We start from the raw sequence: 22,770 nt of genomic DNA, 5'->3' as shown, positions 1-22,770 counted from the left end.
AAAAAAATAAAAAATAAAATTATGTCGATGTCCCTAGTTTCATAGAGGTTTTGGGTTTAAGCCCGTCAGACGGTATCATCTGCTCGTCTCTGATTAATTAGTTAAGTGTATGTGGGTTATGTGTTTAACCCGTGAAAATTAGTCGCATTTCGAAGGAGTAGCGAAAACGGTCAACCGTGCGTTCTAAAAACATTATCTATTTTTAATGATAATCGGTAAATTCACTAGTTATCAATGGGTTCAAGAATTTCAAATTCTTCATTAATCTTACAAAATTTATAATTTGCATTTGAATACACTATTAAGATTTCTAGATACAAAGCAAATAAGAACTTTATAAATGAAAGAGATTTTTTTATTTATTTTTGCTTAATTATATAGGAAGAGACTTAAATGGAACAAACAGCCCATCATGCTAACTTTTGTAACGTTGGTCTTTCTTGTCTTTTTGCCCCTTTTAAAAATGCACCCACCGAAAGTAAAAAAACAAACAAACAAACCTCTCTCAATGGCATTCTTCTTCCTCCTCTCAATCCTCTCTCTTCATTTACTAAACGCCACCGCCGCCACCGCCGCCGCCGCCGCCGCCTATACCCTCCATCTCTCACCGATCACCGCCGTCGATCGCCATGACCTCTTTCAGAAACTTAAATTCCATTCGTCTCTCTCAATTACCCGAGCCCGACATCTCAAGCGACCCGGAAATAACTTGACATTTTCTCCGACAACGTTCGATTCCCAACTCCCAATCTTACCGCAAAGCTACGGCGGATACTCCGTTTCTCTCTCGTTCGGTACGCCGCCGCAGAGTGTCGATCTCATTATGGACACCGGCAGTAGTCTCGTCTGGCTCCCCTGCACTAAACACTACACATGCTCCAAATGCAATTTCAATAACCTAAACCCGACAAAAATACCCGTTTTCGTACCCAAATTATCCTCATCGGCTAAAATTATCGGGTGCAGTAACCCGAAATGTGGCCTTATTTACGGATCGGATGTTGTATCCATTTGCAAGAAGTGCATAACCAATTGCACGCAGATTTGCCCGCCATATATGATCGCTTACGGATCCGGTTCGACATCCGGGTTACTTATGTCGGACACGCTTCATTTACCCGGGAAAAAGGCGGCTGTTGATGGGTTTGTTGCCGGGTGCTCAATGTTTTCAACCCATCAACCTTCTGGTATTGCTGGATTCGGGCGTCGACCCGAATCTCTTCCGGTTCAAATGGGTCTCACTAGGTTTTCTTACTGTCTCGTTTCTCATAAATTCGACAATACTGCAAAGGGAAGTGAAATGGTTATTGTATCCGGTTCGGATTCTAGTAAGACCCGGAATGTTAGTTACACCCCTTTGATAAACAATTCAAAGGCGTTAAATCCAGCCTTTCTAAATTACTATTACATGGGTCTTCGTAAGATTACTGTCGGCGGTCGGAAAGTGAAGATTCCTCACCGATTAGTGACGATTGGGAAGAACGGCGACGGCGGAACAATTATCGATTCCGGGTCAACCTTTACGTTCATGGAGCATGAAGTGTTCTTAGCGGTGGCGGCGGAATTCGAGAAACAAATGGGGGATTACCGGAGAGCTTCCGACGTAGAAAAATGGTCTGGATTAAGTCCATGTTTTGAAATCGCCGATGAAGAATCGGTTTTGTTCCCTGAACTTGTGTTTCATTTTAAAGGTGGGACGAAAATGGAGTTACCGTTGGCTGACTATTTTTCTGTGGTGAGTGAAAACGGTGCCGTTTGTATGACCATCGTTACCGATGAGATCTCGCCGGCGGGAAACGGAGGGCCGTCGATTATATTGGGGAATTATCAGCAACAGAATTTTTATGTGGAATATGATCTTGAAAATCAACGGTTGGGATTTCGGAAACAGATTTGCTAATGAAAAACTGACAAGTAATTAATAACAAAGGAAAATAATAACACTGGCTCGACAGGTGTCGGCTATAGATTGGAGATTTTATAATATTGATTATATTTTGTATTAATATTTTATTGTTGTTGTATTTTATTATAGCATTTTGGAAATTTGGCAATCAGTGTAATGTATGATTTGCATGGTTATTGGTAACATTTGGTAATTAATTTTAATTGGGACACTTTCCTTAATTTAATAAATAAATAAATAGTTACTCAATTGAAAAATTGATTGATACCAAAGAAGAGACCTTCCTTCCCAATTGTCTCACCATTTGAGCATGCCCAAAACAATGAAATGACAATAATAGTTCAAATTGTGTCAACTAGACATAGTCTCCTAGGTCTAGCTAATATACCAAACATGTAAGCATTAACCACTACCTTATGTTTGGTCAAATATAATATTTTCATGTTTTAGTTATGAATTTCTTTTATTATTATTATTATTATAAATAAATATTATTTTTTTATAAAATCTAAATGTTAAATAAATATATTATTGATATTATATATTTTTATAATATTTCTTATTATTTAAGGAGAACTAACATGACACTTTGTAGTCATGATCCCGTTTTAACTTAAAACGTTTTCAGATTAAATTAAACCCGTGATATTTTTGTTAAGTCACTCTTACTATTTAGCTATCTTGTTTGAATTTAATTTTATTAGTGTTTGAAGGACAAATTGACTTCCTTCTCCATTCCAAATTAGTTAATGTCAATCGGGATAAAAATAGTTAAAAAAAACGAATATTTATTTATTTATTATATATAATAATATTTAATATAAAATTATTGAGTTTTCATATAATATGTATATAAATTTGTTTTTGTGTTAGGCTGTCAGGTTATTTAAATAATTTGGAGAGAAAAAAAAGATAATTATTTGTAATGATTTTGAAGAGAAGATGATATTTTTTTAATAAAATTTTTTTAAAGAGTATTGATATATATAAATAAAATAAATAATAATAATTTAAAATAAAGGGTATTTTAGTATTTTTGGTTAATGAATTTAATATATGAGAGGGATAAAGTAATATTTGATTTTGTTGAATTATTTGGAAAACTTAAATCCGAACAAAGTCGTTAATAAATGTATTGCATAGTTGGTTTGCGGGTTGATACACTCGAAACTTGAACAATTAATAAGAAAATATAAAATTAAATATAATATATATAAATCTTAAAGTTGAATTATATCGTATGTAGAACATTTTAAACAAATAAGTATAATCAATTAAAAGATGTTAATAGGACAAATCTTCATCCCACTACAATTGCATGATTGTTTTATTATTTCTTCAAAGAAAGTTAGAAAGAAATAAAAAATACACCAGAAAAGTTAAAAAAAAAATAAAATTATTTCTTATTATTGAATTATTTAAATAATTCAAATAATTCAAAAATTATTTCACTCCCATTTTTATTAATCATATCACTTAATTTATTAATCAAAATACTAAAATAATTTTTATTTTAAATTAATATTTTTTTATTCTATTTTTATATATATAATACATTTTAAATATTTTAAAAAAAAATAATCATCCCTTCTTCAAAATCATCCATCATCATTATTTTTTATTCCTATAAGTTATAATAATAACCCCAATCCAAATAAGCTAATACAAATTTAGACCACAATTAAAAATAAAAATAAAATGAAGATTATCTTTTCAATTCTAACTAAAAATGACATCAAAGAAAAGGAATTTATTTTATATTTATCACAGGTTTCAAATAAAATAAATTATTTTGAATACACAATTTGAGGAAAATAAAATAAAATAATTTAATATTAAAAATAAAAGAGTAACATATAATTGAAAAGCAATTTCTTATATGTTTATGGTAGAGGAAAGTATAGGATTACTTGCTTCCTTTGCTTAACCATTGTTTGATTCTTTTCCCTTTCTCTCAATCATCATCATTCTTTCTCAATTATCCTTCATTCCTTCCTTCTTCTACTTCCTCTCCAATTCTTTCTCCATCCATCTCAGACCTTCTAATCTAAAGATGCACCCTGAAACCAACCCACATTTTCTTCCCCGGCAGCGCCAAACTCGACCAATCGACACTCCTCACCCCCAAATCCAACCAATCTCCCCCATTTCTCAACAACCCCGACCGCACCACCAAATCCAAAGACCCCAGCCTCCTCCCCTCGCCCCCGTCCCCGTTCCCGTCTCCGCCCCTGTCCCCACACCAAGGACGCAAACTCAGGTCACTTTTGCACCCTTACCCCAGCACACCCAACCCCAACCCCAACATGATCCAGTACGTACTCCCACATCCGGACTGGTCGTGAAACGTCCGAGCAAGACAAATCCAATAATATGGTTCATCGGCGCATTCTGCGCACTCTTATGGATCATAGTAATCATAGGCGTAATTATTGTACTCATTGTCTACTTTGTATTCCGACCACGCAGTCCGAAATTCGACATCTCAGCCGCTTCACTAAACGCGGCTTATCTCGACGTGGGTTATCTCTTAAATGCCGACGTGACCATCCTAGCGAATTTCACGAATCCTAGTAAGAAAGCAACGGTGGATTTTCATTATGGGGTGGTGTCTTTATATTACAAGGATACACTTATAGCGAGCAGTTACGTGAACCCTGTTTTATCGATGAAGGCGCAGTCTAATTTCAGGACGGTTCATCTTGAGACTAGCCAGGTGATGTTGTCGTTGATCGATAGGGAACGGATGAAATGGGAGATGGTGAATAACAGACTTAGATTTGAGGTTAAAGGGCAGTTTAGGGTTCGATCGAATCTTGGGAATGTTTTACATTATTCTTATGAGCTGTTTGGACATTGTACTATTGATCTTACGAATGCTCCTAGTGGTGTCATGGTCTATAAGAAATGTAGAACCCATCGATGATGATGATTTTAAGGAAAGCATGGCGGCGGGCGGCGGCGGCAGTGGCATGATATGACTTTTATTCCCATTTATTTTTGGACTAAATTAGGGGAATTTGAGATGCAACTTTAGTTTAAGAATAAACTTTAATCAGAAAATATGAATAATCTAGTCTTTGTGTGTTTATGAATATATTTATTCATTAATTGTGTAAGAAATACGAGGTCAAATGACAATGGAAGAATATTTGTAGTTTGTACAGAGGTTTTCAATTGAGTGGCGGGAAAAAACATCGATTGGGAAACTCATTGAGATTTTTAATAATTTTGTTTAAAGATATTGGATTATTTGGTGAAAACAATTAGTATATAATAATAATAACAATAAATTTAAATTGATTAATAAAGAAAAATTAACAAATAATTATAACCACCCTTACATTCAATGATATACATTCACTCATGGCCAAATATTCCAAGAAGGAAGCAAGAAGTATAAAATGAGAGTTCATCTCCCATATATATATATATATATGGGAAGAATATCAATTTTACACTCCAACTTATAAGAAGGTGTCAAATTTACTTATTAAGTATCAAAATTCTATTTATATATACTAACTTGTTAAAAAGTGTCAATTTTATTTAAAATAACGGAAATGTTAAACACCGTCAATTTTTTTGCCACATGTAATATCCATTTTTTTTTTTTAAATTGACATTACTTTAATTATTTTTCAATTTAAATAAAACATTAAATCTTTCTTTATTCATTTTTTCTCTCTCTTTATCTCACAATTATTCATTTTCTTTGAACTTTTTTCTTTCAATTTCCATCTCCATCTCCATAGGGATTGATTGATTATTTTTCCTAAAATGAAACTAATTAATGAAATTGAGGTTTATTGACCTTTATCTCTCTACACATCATATTATCATATTATCGTATATTATTTTATCCACTTTTAATTCAAATGGAAAGAGAGATAAACACAATCTCTTTATATTATAAATCAAAAATAAATTATATTAAGTTGAGTCTTTATATCTAACCAAACCAAAAAATATATAAAATTAAGAATTGAACTACAAAAGGTTCAACTAAAAGGAAATTACATGATTCAAAATTAATAGATTATATTAAATTCACAGTAAATTTTTGTCACACATAATTCATTTTGAATCATGTAATGTCGTTTTAATTGAAATTGTTGTAGTTTAATTATTAATTTTACAGTTTTTTTAATAGTTATAAAGACTCAATTTAATATAAATTATTTTTAATTTATAATATAAAGAGATTATGTTTATATCTCCATTTGAATTAAATTAGGGATAGAGGTTGAATGATAAATGAAAAAAAATAATCAAAGTAATGAAAATATAAAAATAAATAAAATATATGTGGATATTACATGTGGCAAAAATTTTGACGGTGTTTAATATTTCCGTTATTTCAAATAAATTTGACATTTTTTTACAAGTTAATAGGTATAAATAGAATTTTAATACTTAATAAGTAAATTTGACACCTTCTTACAACTTGGTGTGTAAAATTGGTATTCTTCCCATATCCCATATATATATATATATATATATATATATATATATATATATATATATATATATATATATATATATATATATATATATATATATATATATATATATATATATATATATATATATATATATATATATAAAATGAAACACTATTAAATGTAAAAATGAATTAACCAAATAAAGCCAATACGACTACAATGGAGAATTTCCTTTGAATATTGTTTTCTACTACAATCAAATACCTACATAATCATAAATATGTTTGTTATTTTGATTATTGTCTTATATATGAAATATATGAATTTAAAAAAACAATTGATTTTTTATAAGATACAAAAATGATATTTTCTTTTTAAAATTGTATTTAATAAAACTAGCATGTAGCACAAGTAATCGAGTAATGATATAAAAAATCGCGGAAAAAAAATTACGGATAATATTTTAATTTTATTTTTATCCGTTTTAAGTTTATGGACGGGTCAACCCACAATCCGACCCAAGTATCCATTTACTCTCACATATATATCATAAATATAAAGTTTTATTAGTTTAGTTGGTTAAAGAGTTGTACATGTTTTTGTTAGGTTGAAAGTTCAAAACATACATATAACATTTTTTTATTTTATTTTTAACCGTTTTAAATTTATGGACGGGTTAACCCACAATTCGACCCAAGTATCCATTTACTCTCACATATATATCCAAAATATAAAGTCTTATTAACTTAGTTGGTTAAAGAGTTGTACATATTTTTTTTTTGTTAGGTTGCAAGTTCAAAACATACATATAACATTTATTTTATTTTATTTTTAACCGTTTTAAATTTATGGGCGGGTCAACCCACAATCTGACCCAAGTATCAATTACTCTCACATATATTTTCAAATTAACCACAACTCTCGACCCGACAATCTGGACACTTTTAAAATTAAGCATCATTATTATGTTAGAGGGTAATATTTTCTATTTACAAGAAAGTTCATGAACCACTTTTTATTAGGTGCACCTCTCCTTCTTCATTAATATTTCCTTTTAAAAGCATATCTAAACATAATTGATGCAATGACCTATCTCAAAAAAATTAAAAAGTTCAATGGTAGAATTTATTTAATCTTAAAATCATGAGCAACATTTTAAAATTGATATTGATGTATAGAGACAATTTATAAACAAAAATTGGATAATATCTAGAAAAGATCTAAAAAAAACCTATGTCAAACGAGCTCAAATATTGTATTAGGGTTATTTTACATTTTTTTCTTCTAATAATTTGAGGATATTGCCCATATTTAAAGTATAAATTAAATAGTCCTTTACCACCAACCAATACCTGACAACAATATGAAATTAATTCAATAGGAATGGCAGGTATCTTTTTCTTTAGATCTCAGTTGACGGGTTGGTGTCATATTTCATATACAAGTCAAAATAGCAGTAAAATTTGAAAATAATATTTCTTAGAGATTACATATTTCGTTTTAATTTTGATTAATAATTAAAGATATTGCCATTATGTGAAAATTAATTCAAGTTAAACTTTACTTATAAATAAATAAATTGATTAATATATAACAAAATCCTATTTATATTCGTTTTTGAACTGGACAGTTCCGGTGATTCGCTCGTTCTTTACTAAGAAATTCTTGTTAATTATTTTTTTGGGCAGCGACAATAACGGTGAATACTAGTCATAAATTTCTAGGTTCGAGTCGTCAAACGACAAATTTTACGTCTAATTAAGTGTATTTGCGGGTTATATACTTAATCCGTTGTCTATTTTTCGGGATCGAAAAAAAATTGGGGACTTTTACTTTATTATATTTATTTTACTGATTTATTCTCTCTCTCTAATAAACCAAACGGCCAAACCACGCTTTCTTCCATTTCCGATAAACGCCAACTGCTGAGCTCCTTCACCTTCTTCTTCATCATCTCTCTGGTTTATGGAAGCTACAGTTTGTTAATCTTGCTTTTTAAGACGAAGTCCATCTGTGGTCATGTGGCTCTCTTTCTGGCGAACGATTGATCGATTCTCCTTGCTGCATTTCAAGTAAAGTCCAGTATTAGTATCATTACTTGATCTGAACAAGTTTTCGTGTATATGTTTTCATTTCTAGTCAATTTGTTACTCATGTACGCCTAGAAATGATACAATTTGGTTTTTCAGTTAGATACTCTTACTTTGATTTACTATGATTCTGTCTCGACAAGTTAAGGTGCGTGAATTTCTTCTAAGGATTTCAGCGGTAGCCAATATTACCGGAGAAAACTGGACATTACTGAGGATCAGTTCCCTTAGGATGTGAATTTTTGGTTTCCAGAGCCGTTATAGGGACATACTGCTCTGTTCATGGCATACTGGTTCAATCTTGTAGCTATACTTTATATGCCAAGATTGGTGGATTGGAGTGGATGAAATTGAAAATAAATCACAATATCACTCATAATCTGGTCGTTTAGCATTTAGATCCATTTGCCAGATCTAACTATTTTGATATTGATTAGTTAAAAAATTTATTAGTCTCCATATATATTTGTGAAACTAAATTCTTGTAAAATTGTTGAAACTTAGAATATTTTATTTGATAAGGCTAGATATTTTTAACCTTGCATGTCTTTGATGTTAGTTCATGATATGTGGCGTCTAACATATCTTCAATCTTTGGGTTCTGGACATGATAATTGAAGATTATATGAACTTGGATAGATAGTTTTAAATTTTACATATAAGTCTAGGTTTAATTTGTTATGCATAGGCCATGGAGCCTAGGTTTAGCAATTTGGACAGGATAACTTTAATTTGCTAGATTATTAACTATAATGTAAGCACTAAGCTGCACATATTAGGTTAGAATTAGATAACGAAAGTTGGACATAAATAGATTGATTAGGGTTATTGAAATTTGAGTGGTACTAATCTTTTTTGTTTGAGTTTATCTGATAAAATAATGTGGTTGAGGTGAACTGTGTCAGAATAAACAAAAGGAATATGCCTAATGATTTGATGTTATGGTTAGGCTACACAAGAAGATATCTTGCTTTATGAGGTCTGTTAGAAAGCCAAACTAGTTAAGAATTATTATGGGATGAAAATGACTATTAGAGCTCTTAGCTCCAGATTTGTTTTTGGCAATGAGGAATGAGGAATTTAAATTCTTAATTTAGATGGGCTAAACATTGTGGAGTATAGATAATAGATTTGATAAGGTTGAAGGTAAACTAATCTTGTAGTTGACTAGTGACAAGGTCAATACTATTAAGCAAATGACGATCCTAATATTTTTCTTTAAGCATTAGTTGTTAAATCATTAAATTTTTAGATAGTCTTAAAGTTATTGTTATTCGATAATGAAGTGAACTGACATTAGAAATAAAATTATTCTATATTTATAAGATGAGTTTACACACAACTTTTTATAACTGTTTCCAAGGTATTAAAAACAGATAATTGGTATTTTGTCCCTTGAACTTTGTTTGGATTTGTCCCGTAAATCCAACCTCATTGGATCCAATACATTCTTTTAATTACAACTGGTTCTTCATTAACTTCCCCTAACTTGTGATTTGGGATCCATTGGAGATACAAATTTGCACCAAAATTTCTCCGTTTAATAAGTCAGTCATGTACTTTTGTTGAAGTTACCTTGGCTGGAATGAGCTACCTCAATTCCAAGAAAGTACTTTAGCTTTTCTAATTCCTTTATTTCAAACTCCTCTGCATGCCTTTGCTTCAATTTATGCCTCTCTTCATCATCATTCCCAGTTACTTTTCTACTTAGACGAGGAGAGACATTAATCCCTGTGTAGAAGAATGTTTAATGAACAAAGTGTGGTCTCCTTGGCTTTGTATATATATATTCCAGAATCTTTCATGACTTAACAAATCTCCCAAAATATGCTCTAGGTGATTATTTTGGTGATATAGAGCCTTCTCAACTTACACACCTTTATTATTTATGTTCATTTCAATTCCTGGTTGCATATTTATATAACCATCAGGGGTGCTGGGAGGCTTGGATTGGTCTATAACAGTCTCCGGTTAGAAAAGAAATGGATGTCTATCCCGATAATCTTTTGGCGGATCATTTGGCTTGAAATGAACAAAAGAACTTTCTCTAATTTGGCAAGATCTATTTATTTGATCCTTGTTTCCAACTTGCATCTCCAACATTATCTAGTCATCATTTCTTTTTCTATTTAGTGAATTTGATGTAGATTGAAGCTTACATGCTCTACATATGGCTTCAGATATGTAACTAATGAACTGCGAAGGATCAAAGTAGTGCATGAGTTTAACAAGGTACTTTGGAGGAACTTCTAAAATTCTCATGAACAATACCCGTTACAGAATTTTGTAGTTACCAAGTTCTATTTTCCAATTGTTTTCATTGGTCTAGGATGTAGTCATCGAGTTGCTGCAATCCATTGTGGAGATAGTGACCTATGGTGATAGACATGATCCAGCAATTTTCGAGTAAGCATTACCAAATTTCACAATATTTTTTTTCCTTGTTTAATTTGACAAGATCCATGTATTTTTTTGTCTATTTTCCATTGCGATGCAGATGTTTTATGGAATATCAGGTGCTTGGAGAGTTTGTTAGGATTCTTAAGAACAGTAGAAATGCAAGTTTAGAGGCACCACTTCTTCAATATCTGAGCATAATGATTCAAAATATGGACACGGATAATGCAGTTTGTAAGACAATTACATATAGATGATTCTTTATTTTCGTTAATCTTCCACTGGTTCCTCTTTTCTCTTCTTGTTTTGCATGGAATTTGTGCAGGTACATGTCCATCTGATAATTTATTATTAGATGAAAGACATGCAATGTCTCTTTTTTTCCTCTAACAATTATATAGTGGGAACCATCTGATTGAAATATGTGGAACGCTTTGAATATGAAGGTGTCAAGCTTTTTGGTAGAAGCCTTGGATGATAATTGGTGATCAGAGGTTCATATGCGACAGGCTACCCGAAACTGCATATAGTTTATTTGTTCAGATATTTAAAGCATCCCTAGACAAGCAGATTAATGTATATGTTGTTTCTTGCATTATAATCTTGCACTCCCTAGACCAAAATAGGCTTCAAAAGCATGTTTACATATTTTTTGGGGAACATATTTTGATAGGAGCAAGGGATGACACATGTGTGGATATTTGTCATGTTTAATTTTATGATAGATGTTCATTTGCTTCATGAACTTGCATTCGAAGCTAGTTTTGCTTCCTCAACTTGTGTTGGGCTCTTTTTCCTTTTGCACTTTTAAAAATAACTCAAATTATTTCCACAATCAGTTATTGGTTAACTCCGTTAAGTTCTTAAAGCATTGCTGCACAATTTATGCTGCTCCTTAATATCAATTATTTGCTAACTTTTTTCTTCTTTCTAAAATGCATAACTGGACATTAACAGAGTTAACCAAAAATGACGACATCAAGTAATTTAAGTCATTTTTATGAGTTCAGGAAGCAAAACGAGCCTGTCACAAGTTGTGGAAGCAAAATGAATTTTTGATGCAAATTTAGGAAGCAAAATGAGCTATATTTCCTTAATTTTGCAAACACCCTTAATAACTATGGTCTCTGCCAAATAGTTCAATATTATTACATGGATCTGATAAATTTGTGTTCAATGTTGCAGTCTACTGTTTAAGCAATGGCTACATCAATACTATAATTACTCATCAGTTTGAATTTGAAAGGGGAGATCTGGCTTCTTACTACGTGTCATTCCTAAGGTTGTGATGCATATCATTACACTTCTCTTATTATCATTCCTTGTAGCTTTATATTTAATGTGTTATTGTGAAAATCCAGTTTATTTAATTTTGCTTACTGTCCTTTTATTCCCAAAACCAATTTCTTGAAATTTTAACCAGAGCAGTCAGCAGCAAACTAAACACAGATACTCTTTGTCTTCTCGTGAAGGTGCATGAGGTTAGTTCAATCTAACAATATTTCTTATGTCCCTGATATGAGGCGGGATATATCTTGGCATATTTCATAGATAATCTTTATATCAACAGGATGCTATAGTTTCATTCCCATTGTACACTGAGGCGATTAAGTTTGCTTACCATAAGGAGAACATGATTCAAACAGCAATACGGGCAATAACTCTCAACATATATAATGGTATATTTTATCATTTGCTGTGTCTCACAAGTAAAAATGATAATTTATTTGCAGAGTTCAAACCTTAAAGTAGTTTAATCTTGCAGCAGTTTTATTTTGGTTATGCAGTTGGTGATGACATGCTTTATCAGTTTGTGACTGCTCATCCAGTTGCAAATTATTTCTCTGATCTAGTCCTGACCATACACAAGCGATGTTTGCATTTGGATGGTATTCCTGATACAGGGTAAGTGAGATTCATATATCAGTATGCTATCTTGTTACACTGAATTCTGCTGGAGCACAAACTTATCACCTTTGTTGTAGGGATACTTGCACCAATGATCACACTGGGAAACTTCAATTGGAATGTGATACAATTATGGATGATCTTTACTACTTAAAAGATATACTCTCTGTTGGCGAACCTCGGTTGAGCAAGATGGTTACACAAAATCTTATCAGCTTCTTGGTCTTGCCAATTATGCTTCATACACTTTATTCCGACCAGAGTAATGTGAGTTTCTTTAACCTTAGCCATCTATTTGACTTATTTTTATATATACTGTATGTTTGTTGAAGCTCTAAATGAATATCCTATCTTTTCAACTACTCTGTTATAATGTTCAGGAATCTGAATTCTTAGACTGATAGATTGACTCAGGTTTAGTTTTCTAGCTTTGTGTCATGAAGATTCTGAAGTTAAGCTACGATTTATTACAGTATTACTAAACTCAAATCTTCCAGCTTAGTTTCATGGAGATTGTGAGGTTTGGCTATAGATGGTTACGGGCTGTAACAACCATTCCAGAAGCTACCTGCAGAAGAAATAGTGGGGAAAATGGTAGGAAGGAAGATCCAAGGAAGTCGATATTGTTTCAGTTACATTGTTAAGCTGTTAAATTTATTTTTCCTTGTTCAAAGAAGGTTCTCCATGTAACTCCTCAGCTAAGATACTCTGAAATTTGTTTTTTTAGTATTCGATACGGATATAATACAGCAAAACGGGTATCGGATACGGCAAAATAGGTATCATTGACATTTTTGTAAGGTTGACCAATCCGATACGATTTGAATACGGATTGGACACGTTTTTTTGGTGATTTTTTCAAAAATAAAAGTTTTAAAATAAATCTGAAATTATTAAATTTTTACTTCTTTTTTACATAATACTTCATTATTTCTCTTTGCCTTTTTTCTTCTTCTTAATGTTTTACCATTTTTTTACTGCCTTTATCCCAGCTGCTCAAGCTTGACAGCCGCTGTCCAAGCTCGACAGTCGCTGTCCGCGCTCGACAGCCGTCAGTTTCTATCTATATTTATGTTAATACTAAATTTATTTAAATATTATATATATATATATATATATAATTTTTGTATAGTTTTTAATAATTTGCGTATCCTAAACGTGTTGTATCATATATTTTCAAAATTTGCCGTATCGTCGTATCCGTACATGTTCAACATAGTATATATATATACTATGTTCCTTGTTTACCTCTCTTCTTTCTGCATTCTCAAATGGTTCACCACATTTTCCTTCTAGACTTTTCTATGCACTAACATGCAGGCATTTCTGTTGAAATATGACTTACTAAAATTTAGACATCATATATATTCCTGAAAGTTTGTTCTGGCACTTTTTTCTCCTTGCTATTGTTTACTTATGGTACTTGGTAGGTGTCAATATGTGGTAACTTCAACATGTGTCAGTGGATATAGTTGAAACTGAGCCATTTGACTCAGAATGTTGCAAGAATCCCTGTCCCGGACATAGGACAAACCCTAGTTGTAATGAACTTCAAAATGCATCATGGTTAGTGTACAAGCATGAAATGATTGATATCGGTTCTCATCTTTTATTTCCTGTTGCAGGGATTAACTCTATCTCCAATTACTTCTCTATACGTACTGACCTGCCTGGTCCAGGTTGTTGAAGGGAAAGACATGGTTAATTTTGTAGCTAGTTCTGTTATACATGCATCTCTTTCTTCAGTCATGCTAGAACTTCTGGAAGAAGTTACAGATGTGGGCATTTGTCCTACTAGTTCCACATGTGAAAAGGACTATCATCAGCCTGAGATTTTGGATGACTTCAGAAAAAGCTATCTATTTGGTTGGATGAAAGAGTACATACCCAGCAATTCACGTTTCTTAAAATCCAATGATTTTGATGCGCAAAAAGAAAGGTATGTACTATTACGTTTGTACTCGGCTCTCCCTTACCTTCACCATGTGGCACAAAAAGAATTTGGGTATCGTAACGACGTAATCTACTCAGTTATTTTGTTCCTTCCCTTGGCTGAGAGCCTGCCTACCCAAATCCATATTATCGTTGTTTTTCTAGAGGTCATGTATATTATCTCCATTGACAATTACTAAAATAAAAATAAAAAGAAGAAATTCATACTTTCTTTTGAGTTCACTCAGTTTTCTATAGGTGCAGATTGCATTTCTTCCTAGTTTTCACTTTCTGTCCACTATATGGAACATTTACTGAAATACATTTTTCTGGTTGGAGTTACAACTTATGCTCTGCGATGTCTGATTTATCAGTACAAGCAGTTCAATTTCTAAAAAGAAAAGATAAAATTATGCCAAGTAACTGGTAATCTTACTTCGTGTCTATAACTCTTTATAGACACTGGTCAGTTCATAAGATTGATGTTTGTGTGTGTAGGAGTGGATTACTTGGATACATTTTTTCGGATGATCATGGTCTGTTGCTGACAGCACTCATGCTATTGCTCGTCCTGGCTGAATCTAAAGGTGTATCATTTGTTAAGTTTCTAATCTGTTAGTAGTACAGATACACAACTATTCTTCTTAATAGCTGATTGTCTTCAGATACTGAGTTCAAATTGGCTACAATGATAGGAGTCTCTCGAGCAACTACTGGGATGCAACAGGTGATGAATCCTGTAAACAATTTTTCTAGAAGCTTTGTGTCACATCTCAATTTAAATCTGTAGTAAAATGTGATTTCTAATCATACATGAATTTTAAGTTTTTATTTTTATTTTTATCATGATCTGAAAAGTCTATATTTGTTATGTTTGTCAAAAATGATAATGATGTAAAAAATAAAAATGATCCAAAAATAATCTGATCATGATGAATATAAAAATCTCTATACCAAATGAAGAAAAAAAACTATAATTTGGATCATGATAAAAAATAATAAGTGTACCAAATGAAATGAACTAAAAATTACACAATAATATGATCAATGATCTAAAAAAATCTTATACCAAACAAAATAAATAACTCTCAATTTTAACTTTGACGATTTCCAATGAGATTATAGTTTCTAGACAGGCTTGATATATCTCAATAGTATGATTACTTTCTCCCCCCCCTAAGAAATACAGCTTAACACATATTTAACATGCGGAAACATTGTTATATCGTGTTTTAAGAATGGATTTGATGCCTAAAATCAGTTGTACAAATTTGACTTGCTTTTTGACATCTTATATTTGCTCTTCTGCATCTAAATGACAAGTATCTAGATTTATTATTGTAGAATTTACATGTGCAATTTTATTTAATGTGGTAATTGATGACACCAGGTATAACATTCTTGTCTGTCTGAATCTTTTTTAACTGCAGACAAATCACCTATCACCATCAACGATGATGGATCAAAGTATCTTTTTGAAACACATGCCTGAGGTATAATGATTGGTCATGATGGTGCATGCTCTAAACATGAAAGCATTATTTTATTTTGAATGCTCTTGATGCATAACAATTTATTTTCCTAGTCTTTTATTGATCCTAGCGTCCTGCCTTTATTTTCTCTTTTTCTCAGAAGTATGGTAATGGAATATTGTTCCTTTTTTCAGATTTTAAATGCATTATTGAATATTTTGGCAAGTCAACCACCACCCTCAGTGCTAATACAATGGCATACAGGATGGTTTCTAAGGAAGATGCTGTTTTTTCACAAAAACCAGCTCAGTGATGTTTCAAGTCACCTCTTCAATGTAAGGGTTCAACTTATTCAGCCCAGTAATCTTAACCTTGGAATATGAATTCTGTAACTTTAGTTTCATCAACCTTCCAAAGTTATGCTTTTTCCTAGTTCCACTTGACAGGTATCATTTGAGCGGTCTTGCAAATCTCTACAAGAAGAACTTAACGGTAGCTGGTTTGATCACATCCCAGACATTTTTAAAACTGAATGGACAAGCTGCAAGAATGGTATGTAATTATGTCTAAAAAGGAGTTGAGAAGTTAATAAGACATACTTAAGGATGTATTGTAATGGATTTCTTTAAGGGGTTATTGCTGTTAATTTGTGATGAAAAACATCTGCTTGCATAGCTCTCATATCTAATCACGATCTTCTCATTTTTCTTATGTAGCTCTTGAGGAACCAACTCAGTCTAAGGATCCTTTTTTGCTCATGGAGCTTGGTGGCCAGAAACACTCTTCCAGTGGCAATGGAGGTAATAACTATATCCATTGGTTGCTCAAAATTAGTTTCCTTAATCCCCATCAAGGGTGAAAGTAAATACAAACTTTTTTTTTGGTTCATATAGGTGACATAACTCCGGCATTACCTTGGCAACGGATGATTAATGCTGTTAAGGTCTATCTATTTGTGGCTCTTTTGCTTGTTAATTGGACTGATGATTTTGGTCTTTTAAGTTATTCGAATGAATCAGTAGGATATATTCCAAAACATTTTAAAATTGGGTGATATAGAAGGGTAATCTGGCGTGGTTCAGGTTTCCCTTTTATAAACCGCATTTGTAATCAAGGAAACTGACTAAGCTATTTTTTTTACTTTTGGGAACTGCTAATACCCTATGATGATGGTGATTTTATTCAGTTAAATATGTTCACAAAATGGTCTAGGATAAAAGGTTCTCATACTATATAGCTTCATTTCAGGTTTTGGTTCTTCATCTTCAGTTGAAGCCATTTATTTTTGGTGGGGATCCATTTGAAAACCCATTGGTAAACTTTAAGACAAATTCTTTGGCTGTTTCTGGAAGAAAATATGTTTCAGATCTTTCATCTGCAAGCTTTGGGTCAGAGATAGCTTTAGGTTTGTTTTGTCATCCTTAATCTAGTAAATGTATATGACTTAGTTTGTCTTAAAGTCTTGCCTCATTTTCTCACTTGAAATTCTACAGGCTCTGGAATCCCTTGTAAAATCTCATTTTCAAAAGTTGGTTCGCGTGATATATTTGTTTTACCAGTAGCGAGGGGAATGTCAGGCAAATTGTTCCTCGTAGAGAAACATCCATTACATTCCAAAAGAGGAGTTGTAATTGCTATTGCACCTTTGGCTGGTCTTAATGTAAGTTCTCCTAACCTAACTGTATTAAAGGTCTTTTTACACACATCAACATTTAGTAGAAATAGTAATTTGTTTTTGTGCAGCCAAAAGCAGATGAGAAACATAGAACATGGTTGCATTTGCAAATTAGGGAGTTTGAACCAGTAATACCATTGGGTAAAAATAAAAGAGATACCCAAGCATCATCATCATCCATAGATGAGCAAGATGGGCGATGGACTCTAGGGTTTTCGGATGCAAATGCTTGCGAAGCTGCTCGATTGAGCATATGCGAGGAAATAAGCAGGCAGAGGTCATGTGTAGAGACCTTGCTTGCTCCTTTTCTTCTTCAACAATGTTCACCTGATCATACTAAGTGACCAGGTTAGTTGATCTTGTTTCTTTCCTTCTTTTGGTATACATATTAATATATATAATCTTCTTCTATTCCACATGATAGAGGTCAAGACTAATGATAAAGAGATTCATTAATAGTTGTGACAATATTAATGTGTTGTATGTAACAATGGAGACAGAGACATCATCTATCAAAAACTTGAATCAAATTTCCAAATCTAATAATTTTTCATATTCTCTTACCCCTAGCTAGTTTGATGGATTTTTTTTTACCAAAAGTTCACTTATCACATTATTTAATATCAACTCCAATCACTTAACTTACCTAATAGACCACTTATGCTTGCAATTTCTACTAAAAAATACCTTAAGTTGATGTTGGGGATTATGATTGCGATAAATCATGTTAACTTCCTAAATTAAAAAATAAATAAAATTCTAAATATCCCACGTCAAACAAGCTCTTATAGTCATACCCTTGTGTTTCTCAATCATTTTGCATTGGGTTTAGGTTATTTTCAAGCTTTGATTTTCACTTTATACTCTAAGATTGTCCTGCCCTATGTTAGGTTTTGCAACAGCAAAACTACGGATCTTCTTAAAAATTAAACCTGTAACAAATCAGTTTCCAAATCGTTTATGACAAACAACAGATTTACCAAGAACTGAAATAGCACAAAACAATAAACGACAACACAATATACGTGGTTCGGTTAAAACCGACCTACGTCCACGGGAGGAATAAGTTTCACTAAATCAAATAAATATCAATAGTAGAAACTTGCATGCCATGCTCTTAAATGAAAGAAGTGATTACACTAGGAGTGATTGGAATCCTCCACAATCAAAAACTCCCCCAACCTCTCACTTTGAATCAGCCAAAGAATAAGAAATAAAAAACCCTAGATCTGTTCACTTTCTCTCCACCTTAATATGTTATTAGAAAAATACCCTAAAAAAGTATTTATACTATAACTCGTTTTCATAACAGAAAACCCTGACCCGTTTATCCGGAATTTAAAACTCGCCCACAATGGCAAGGAACACCTCAACACCGTAGCCTAAGGATGGGCTTGTTGGGTTAGACAAAATTAAGAACACAAATTTGAACTTAGAACAGTAAACTGGGGACACACAAATTTAAAAAATAAAATTTGATAGTGGTGATGATGATGCTGTAGCTTTTGTAATTGAAGCCGCCCAAAATAAGCCTTTTATTGTTAGTTACAAAAATAAATGCAATTAAATATATATTAATTAATAATGTGAACATTTTGGAAAAAGAAAGGGGATAATATATGTAAATTTGATAATACAATTATTTACAAGGCTGTCATGTCAAAATTACACTCACTTTTTGTATTGCATATTTTATATATGTGAATGCGCGTCCTGCCATTAAAGCAAAAGTTATCTTAATGCCTTAAAATGGATTCTGTCTATTTCCTTTTTCTTTTGTTTTCAGAAATCATAACAACATCATTTCTCTATTTATTTGTATCCGAAAAGGCTATCGACAAAATCTTTTATTTACAATTTCAAACAAACATTGATCAGAAATTCAGGAAAAAAAAATAGAGACCCAAGTTTTTTGAGATAGTTTTGCGTTTTATTCTAAGTTATGTTTAAGAACATTATTTTATTTAAATGTATCGTCCCAATTCCAAAAAGTATTTCGAAACAAGAATTGCTTCTTGTCACATGGCCACCCATAGATTGGGATTAATGCTATTTGGAGACTGGATCAATAGTATAAAAATGAGTAGTCCCTTAATTTTGAGCATATATATTTATAGAACCATATTATAGTTTAAATACGATTTACTTTATTTGATAAGTGCATTGCTTTAAGGAAAGTTATATTCATATAAATCTTAAGTGTTGTATAGTTTTGTTCCCTCTTTAAAGAAATTAAATAAAGTAGAGAGATTAAAAATAAGATCCACTTGATAGAGAAAGCAAATAAAAACTAGAGAAACCATGTTAAAAGGGCTATTTCGGGTTAAGTTGTCTTTTTAACTAACATCAAATAATCAAGTTTTAAAATTGATCAAATTTAAGAAGTTAAAACGAGTTCAATTATTTTACTTTGAGTGAAAATCGAACCAATTTATATGAAATTCTGACTTTAAACTATTTTAGTGAATTATAAATAAAAAGAAACATAAATATTAGCTCTCCGATTAATATAAAATACAAATAACCCTGAATTTACTTATTATGGGATTGAAGATTCCTTGCTTTCATTGAAACCCATATATATATATATATATATATATATATATATATATAAATCTTTCCAGAGCATTGTGAATCGTTTTTTCCGTTCAAATAATTGGTGCTTTCTCTTTCTAGCTAGGTATCTTTAATTTAGGACAACAAAGATGTATGGATGTATATAGAAGCTTTTTGACTGGAAAGTCATTTCACACAGAAATGCTATATTTTCAAGTTGCAATTATAATTTGGATTGTTTGAAATAATAATTGGGAGGTGATTTTAGAAGATATAAAAGTTTTTTTTATTTATAAAAAAACTTAAAATATATTAATATATAAAGATAAAATAAAAAATAATAATTTAAAATAGAAAATATTTTAATATTTTGTTTAATAAATTGAATGATATAATAATTTTTTTTTTTTAAAATAATTCGAACAAGACCTGTACACTGCAACACTCCTATCTTATCCGATTAATTATGGATTCCATATAATACACCACCATTTTTTCTTTATTTATTTATATCAGTTAAGATAACTCAAGTGTCAACTAAATTTAAGTGTCAAAATTTTTGTTGATTTAATTTTTAAGTTGAAAAGAGTAATAGTAGCTTCTTTAGTTCATAAGAAATAAAATTATATAATTATTAGAAGCTTAAGGCCTAGGAACTTGGTCAAATGGTCAATTTGTTAAGTTGGGTTTTAAAGTTTACAAGCAAAAGTTTTATTTATTAGTTAAAGCCATGGTTTGCCATGAACAAGTACCCATTCTTTTTCTCCTTTTTTTTTTTACTTTGTTTCAGGTTAAGCTATTTAATTAATTAGTGTTTTAAACAAAGTTTTGAACAATTATATAATCTACCAATTCAAATCACAAAAATCATAATTAAGAAATTAAATGTCAATCCCACTAAAAATATTTTATGTTAAAATTGGAGTTAAAAAACCGTGTTAGTTTCTTAAATACATATAATTTTTTTAAGCAAATACTTGAATTATCAAACAAAAAAAAGAGTACAAAATACAAAAATAAGATAAAAATTTACATCTTAAAGACAAGTAGACCCTAAATTGTGATGTTTGGCAGTTGACTAGTTATTAGGATAGGTGTTGAGAAAATAAATTATTTCTTCTAAATTCTAATCTAAATATATACACAATAATTAACCAGTTTTTAACAAATAATTAGTAATATTCTATAGATTTCCAGGGATTAATGATCCATTAACTCAATCTTGTAGCTGTTTTTCTTTGTCAAGAATTTTAAAGGAGAAACACAAATTGTTTTGAATTCGAACTTACGAATGATCGGGTTTTGAAGTAGGGTTACATTCTTAAGTTTAAATACTACACATGATAAACTCATAAAAGTACGAGTATTTCCAAACAAAACCGCTAAAAAGAGTCGTTCATCCTTTCTTAAGAGACCGAGATCATCCAAATTTGTTAATATATGATATTATTATGTGATGGTCAACTTCATTCTTTAAAGAACTTTATTATTTCCTCCCATCTTTATTAAAACTATTGAAAATTTGAAGTTTCTATAAGTGATGAGTTATCCCCTCACTCTTTTTTAGTGGCAAAAGAAAAAGTGTGAATATGATTGGAGAATGAATGTGAAATCTCTCGTTTCTTGTGTACGTAGGGGAATAATATTTGATTGAACTTCTTAGTTAATTAGTTCCACTTCCACTATCTCGATCTCAATCTCTATTTCGAATAAGTCACAACGGTTAATAAACAAAATGCAACACAAAATTATCAAACGCACCACTCAACGATAACTATACGAATAAGTTGTTTAACTTATTTAAAACATCGGTATAATTATTAACGAATAAACTTAGATGAAATAAGTTGAATCAAACTAATCATAAATTTAGTGTCATGCATTTTGAGGTATAGAAATGAAGTGGTATTCTCTTCTTTCCATGAAAGCGCAAGGAAAGAGACCACTAGCATGCCACTAGTGGGAAGAAATTAAACTGCTAACAGTAAATTAAATCCAATGCATGTATACAAAAGTGAATACTTTATTTTTTATTTTTTGTAATTGTTTTTGTAAATGAATTAACTATATCAATACAAGTTGTGCAAATGTCGTGCTTCATTAGGTAACAATTCAACAAAATGTTTAATTTTATAAATAATATGATATAATATAATTAAAAGATTATCCAAATTATTATTCGTAGCTAAGGATTGCAATTTGAAACTGCCCAGCGAAAATCGAACCGAATTATCCTGTTTGGGACGGTTTTTCTCTGAAACCGAACGAAGATGGGGCATGGATGATCGATATTTGTGTCTCCCGCCCCAACACGTCCCGAACAATATAAAACATAATTAAATTTATTAAATCACAAATTTATTTATTTATTCAATATATATATATATAT

At 31.3% G+C, this 22,770-nt stretch overlaps 3 protein-coding genes across 3 annotated transcripts; all 3 read left to right on the top strand.

The window, feature by feature from the left end:
* The first annotated feature begins 478 nt into the window (after positions 1-478).
* LOC124914544 (probable aspartyl protease At4g16563) lies at positions 479-2,127 on the top strand. The gene has a single exon (XM_047455120.1). It carries the CDS (start codon positions 509-511, stop codon positions 1,898-1,900), a length of 1,392 nt encoding a protein of 463 aa, XP_047311076.1. The 5' UTR covers positions 479-508; the 3' UTR covers positions 1,901-2,127.
* A 1,832-nt stretch (positions 2,128-3,959) lies between these two features.
* On the top strand, positions 3,960-5,037 carry LOC124916561 (NDR1/HIN1-like protein 6). Its single transcript, XM_047457293.1, has one exon. The coding sequence runs from the start codon at positions 3,960-3,962 to the stop codon at positions 4,830-4,832; it is 873 nt and encodes a 290-aa protein (XP_047313249.1). The 3' UTR covers positions 4,833-5,037.
* Positions 5,038-8,240: 3,203 nt separating this feature from the next.
* LOC124915277 (protein TRANSPARENT TESTA 9-like) lies at positions 8,241-18,388 on the top strand. Its single transcript, XM_047455968.1, has 20 exons — positions 8,241-8,423; positions 10,622-10,673; positions 10,771-10,847; positions 10,939-11,072; positions 12,024-12,120; positions 12,262-12,319; positions 12,409-12,517; positions 12,626-12,743; positions 12,824-13,013; positions 14,372-14,685; positions 15,177-15,265; positions 15,344-15,405; positions 16,109-16,171; positions 16,345-16,485; positions 16,597-16,702; positions 16,867-16,950; positions 17,044-17,093; positions 17,399-17,555; positions 17,644-17,810; positions 17,894-18,388. The coding sequence occupies exons 1-20, from the start codon at positions 8,371-8,373 to the stop codon at positions 18,167-18,169; spliced, it is 2,397 nt and encodes a 798-aa protein (XP_047311924.1). The 5' UTR covers positions 8,241-8,370; the 3' UTR covers positions 18,170-18,388.
* Positions 18,389-22,770: the final 4,382 nt, after the last annotated feature.

This window comes from Impatiens glandulifera, chromosome 9 (genome assembly GCF_907164915.1).
Source record: "Impatiens glandulifera chromosome 9, dImpGla2.1, whole genome shotgun sequence".
In the NCBI taxonomy this organism is placed as follows: domain Eukaryota; kingdom Viridiplantae; phylum Streptophyta; class Magnoliopsida; order Ericales; family Balsaminaceae; genus Impatiens; species Impatiens glandulifera.
Note: the sequence above shows the minus strand (reverse complement) of the source record. Positions and strands in the feature narration are given on the sequence as shown.

Excerpts from the sequence above, each read along its gene's own strand:
- LOC124915277 (XM_047455968.1), top strand. The coding sequence starts at position 8,371 with ATGTGGCTCTCTTTCTGGCGAACGATTGATCGATTCTCCTTGCTGCAT. Across the intron at positions 12,518-12,625 it reads AACTCTCAACATATATAATG|TTGGTGATGACATGCTTTAT; the intron begins GTATATTTTATC and ends TTGGTTATGCAG. Across the intron at positions 16,703-16,866 it reads ATGGACAAGCTGCAAGAATG|CTCTTGAGGAACCAACTCAG; the intron begins GTATGTAATTAT and ends TTTCTTATGTAG.
- LOC124914544 (XM_047455120.1), top strand. The coding sequence starts at position 509 with ATGGCATTCTTCTTCCTCCTCTCAATCCTCTCTCTTCATTTACTAAAC.
- LOC124916561 (XM_047457293.1), top strand. The coding sequence starts at position 3,960 with ATGCACCCTGAAACCAACCCACATTTTCTTCCCCGGCAGCGCCAAACT.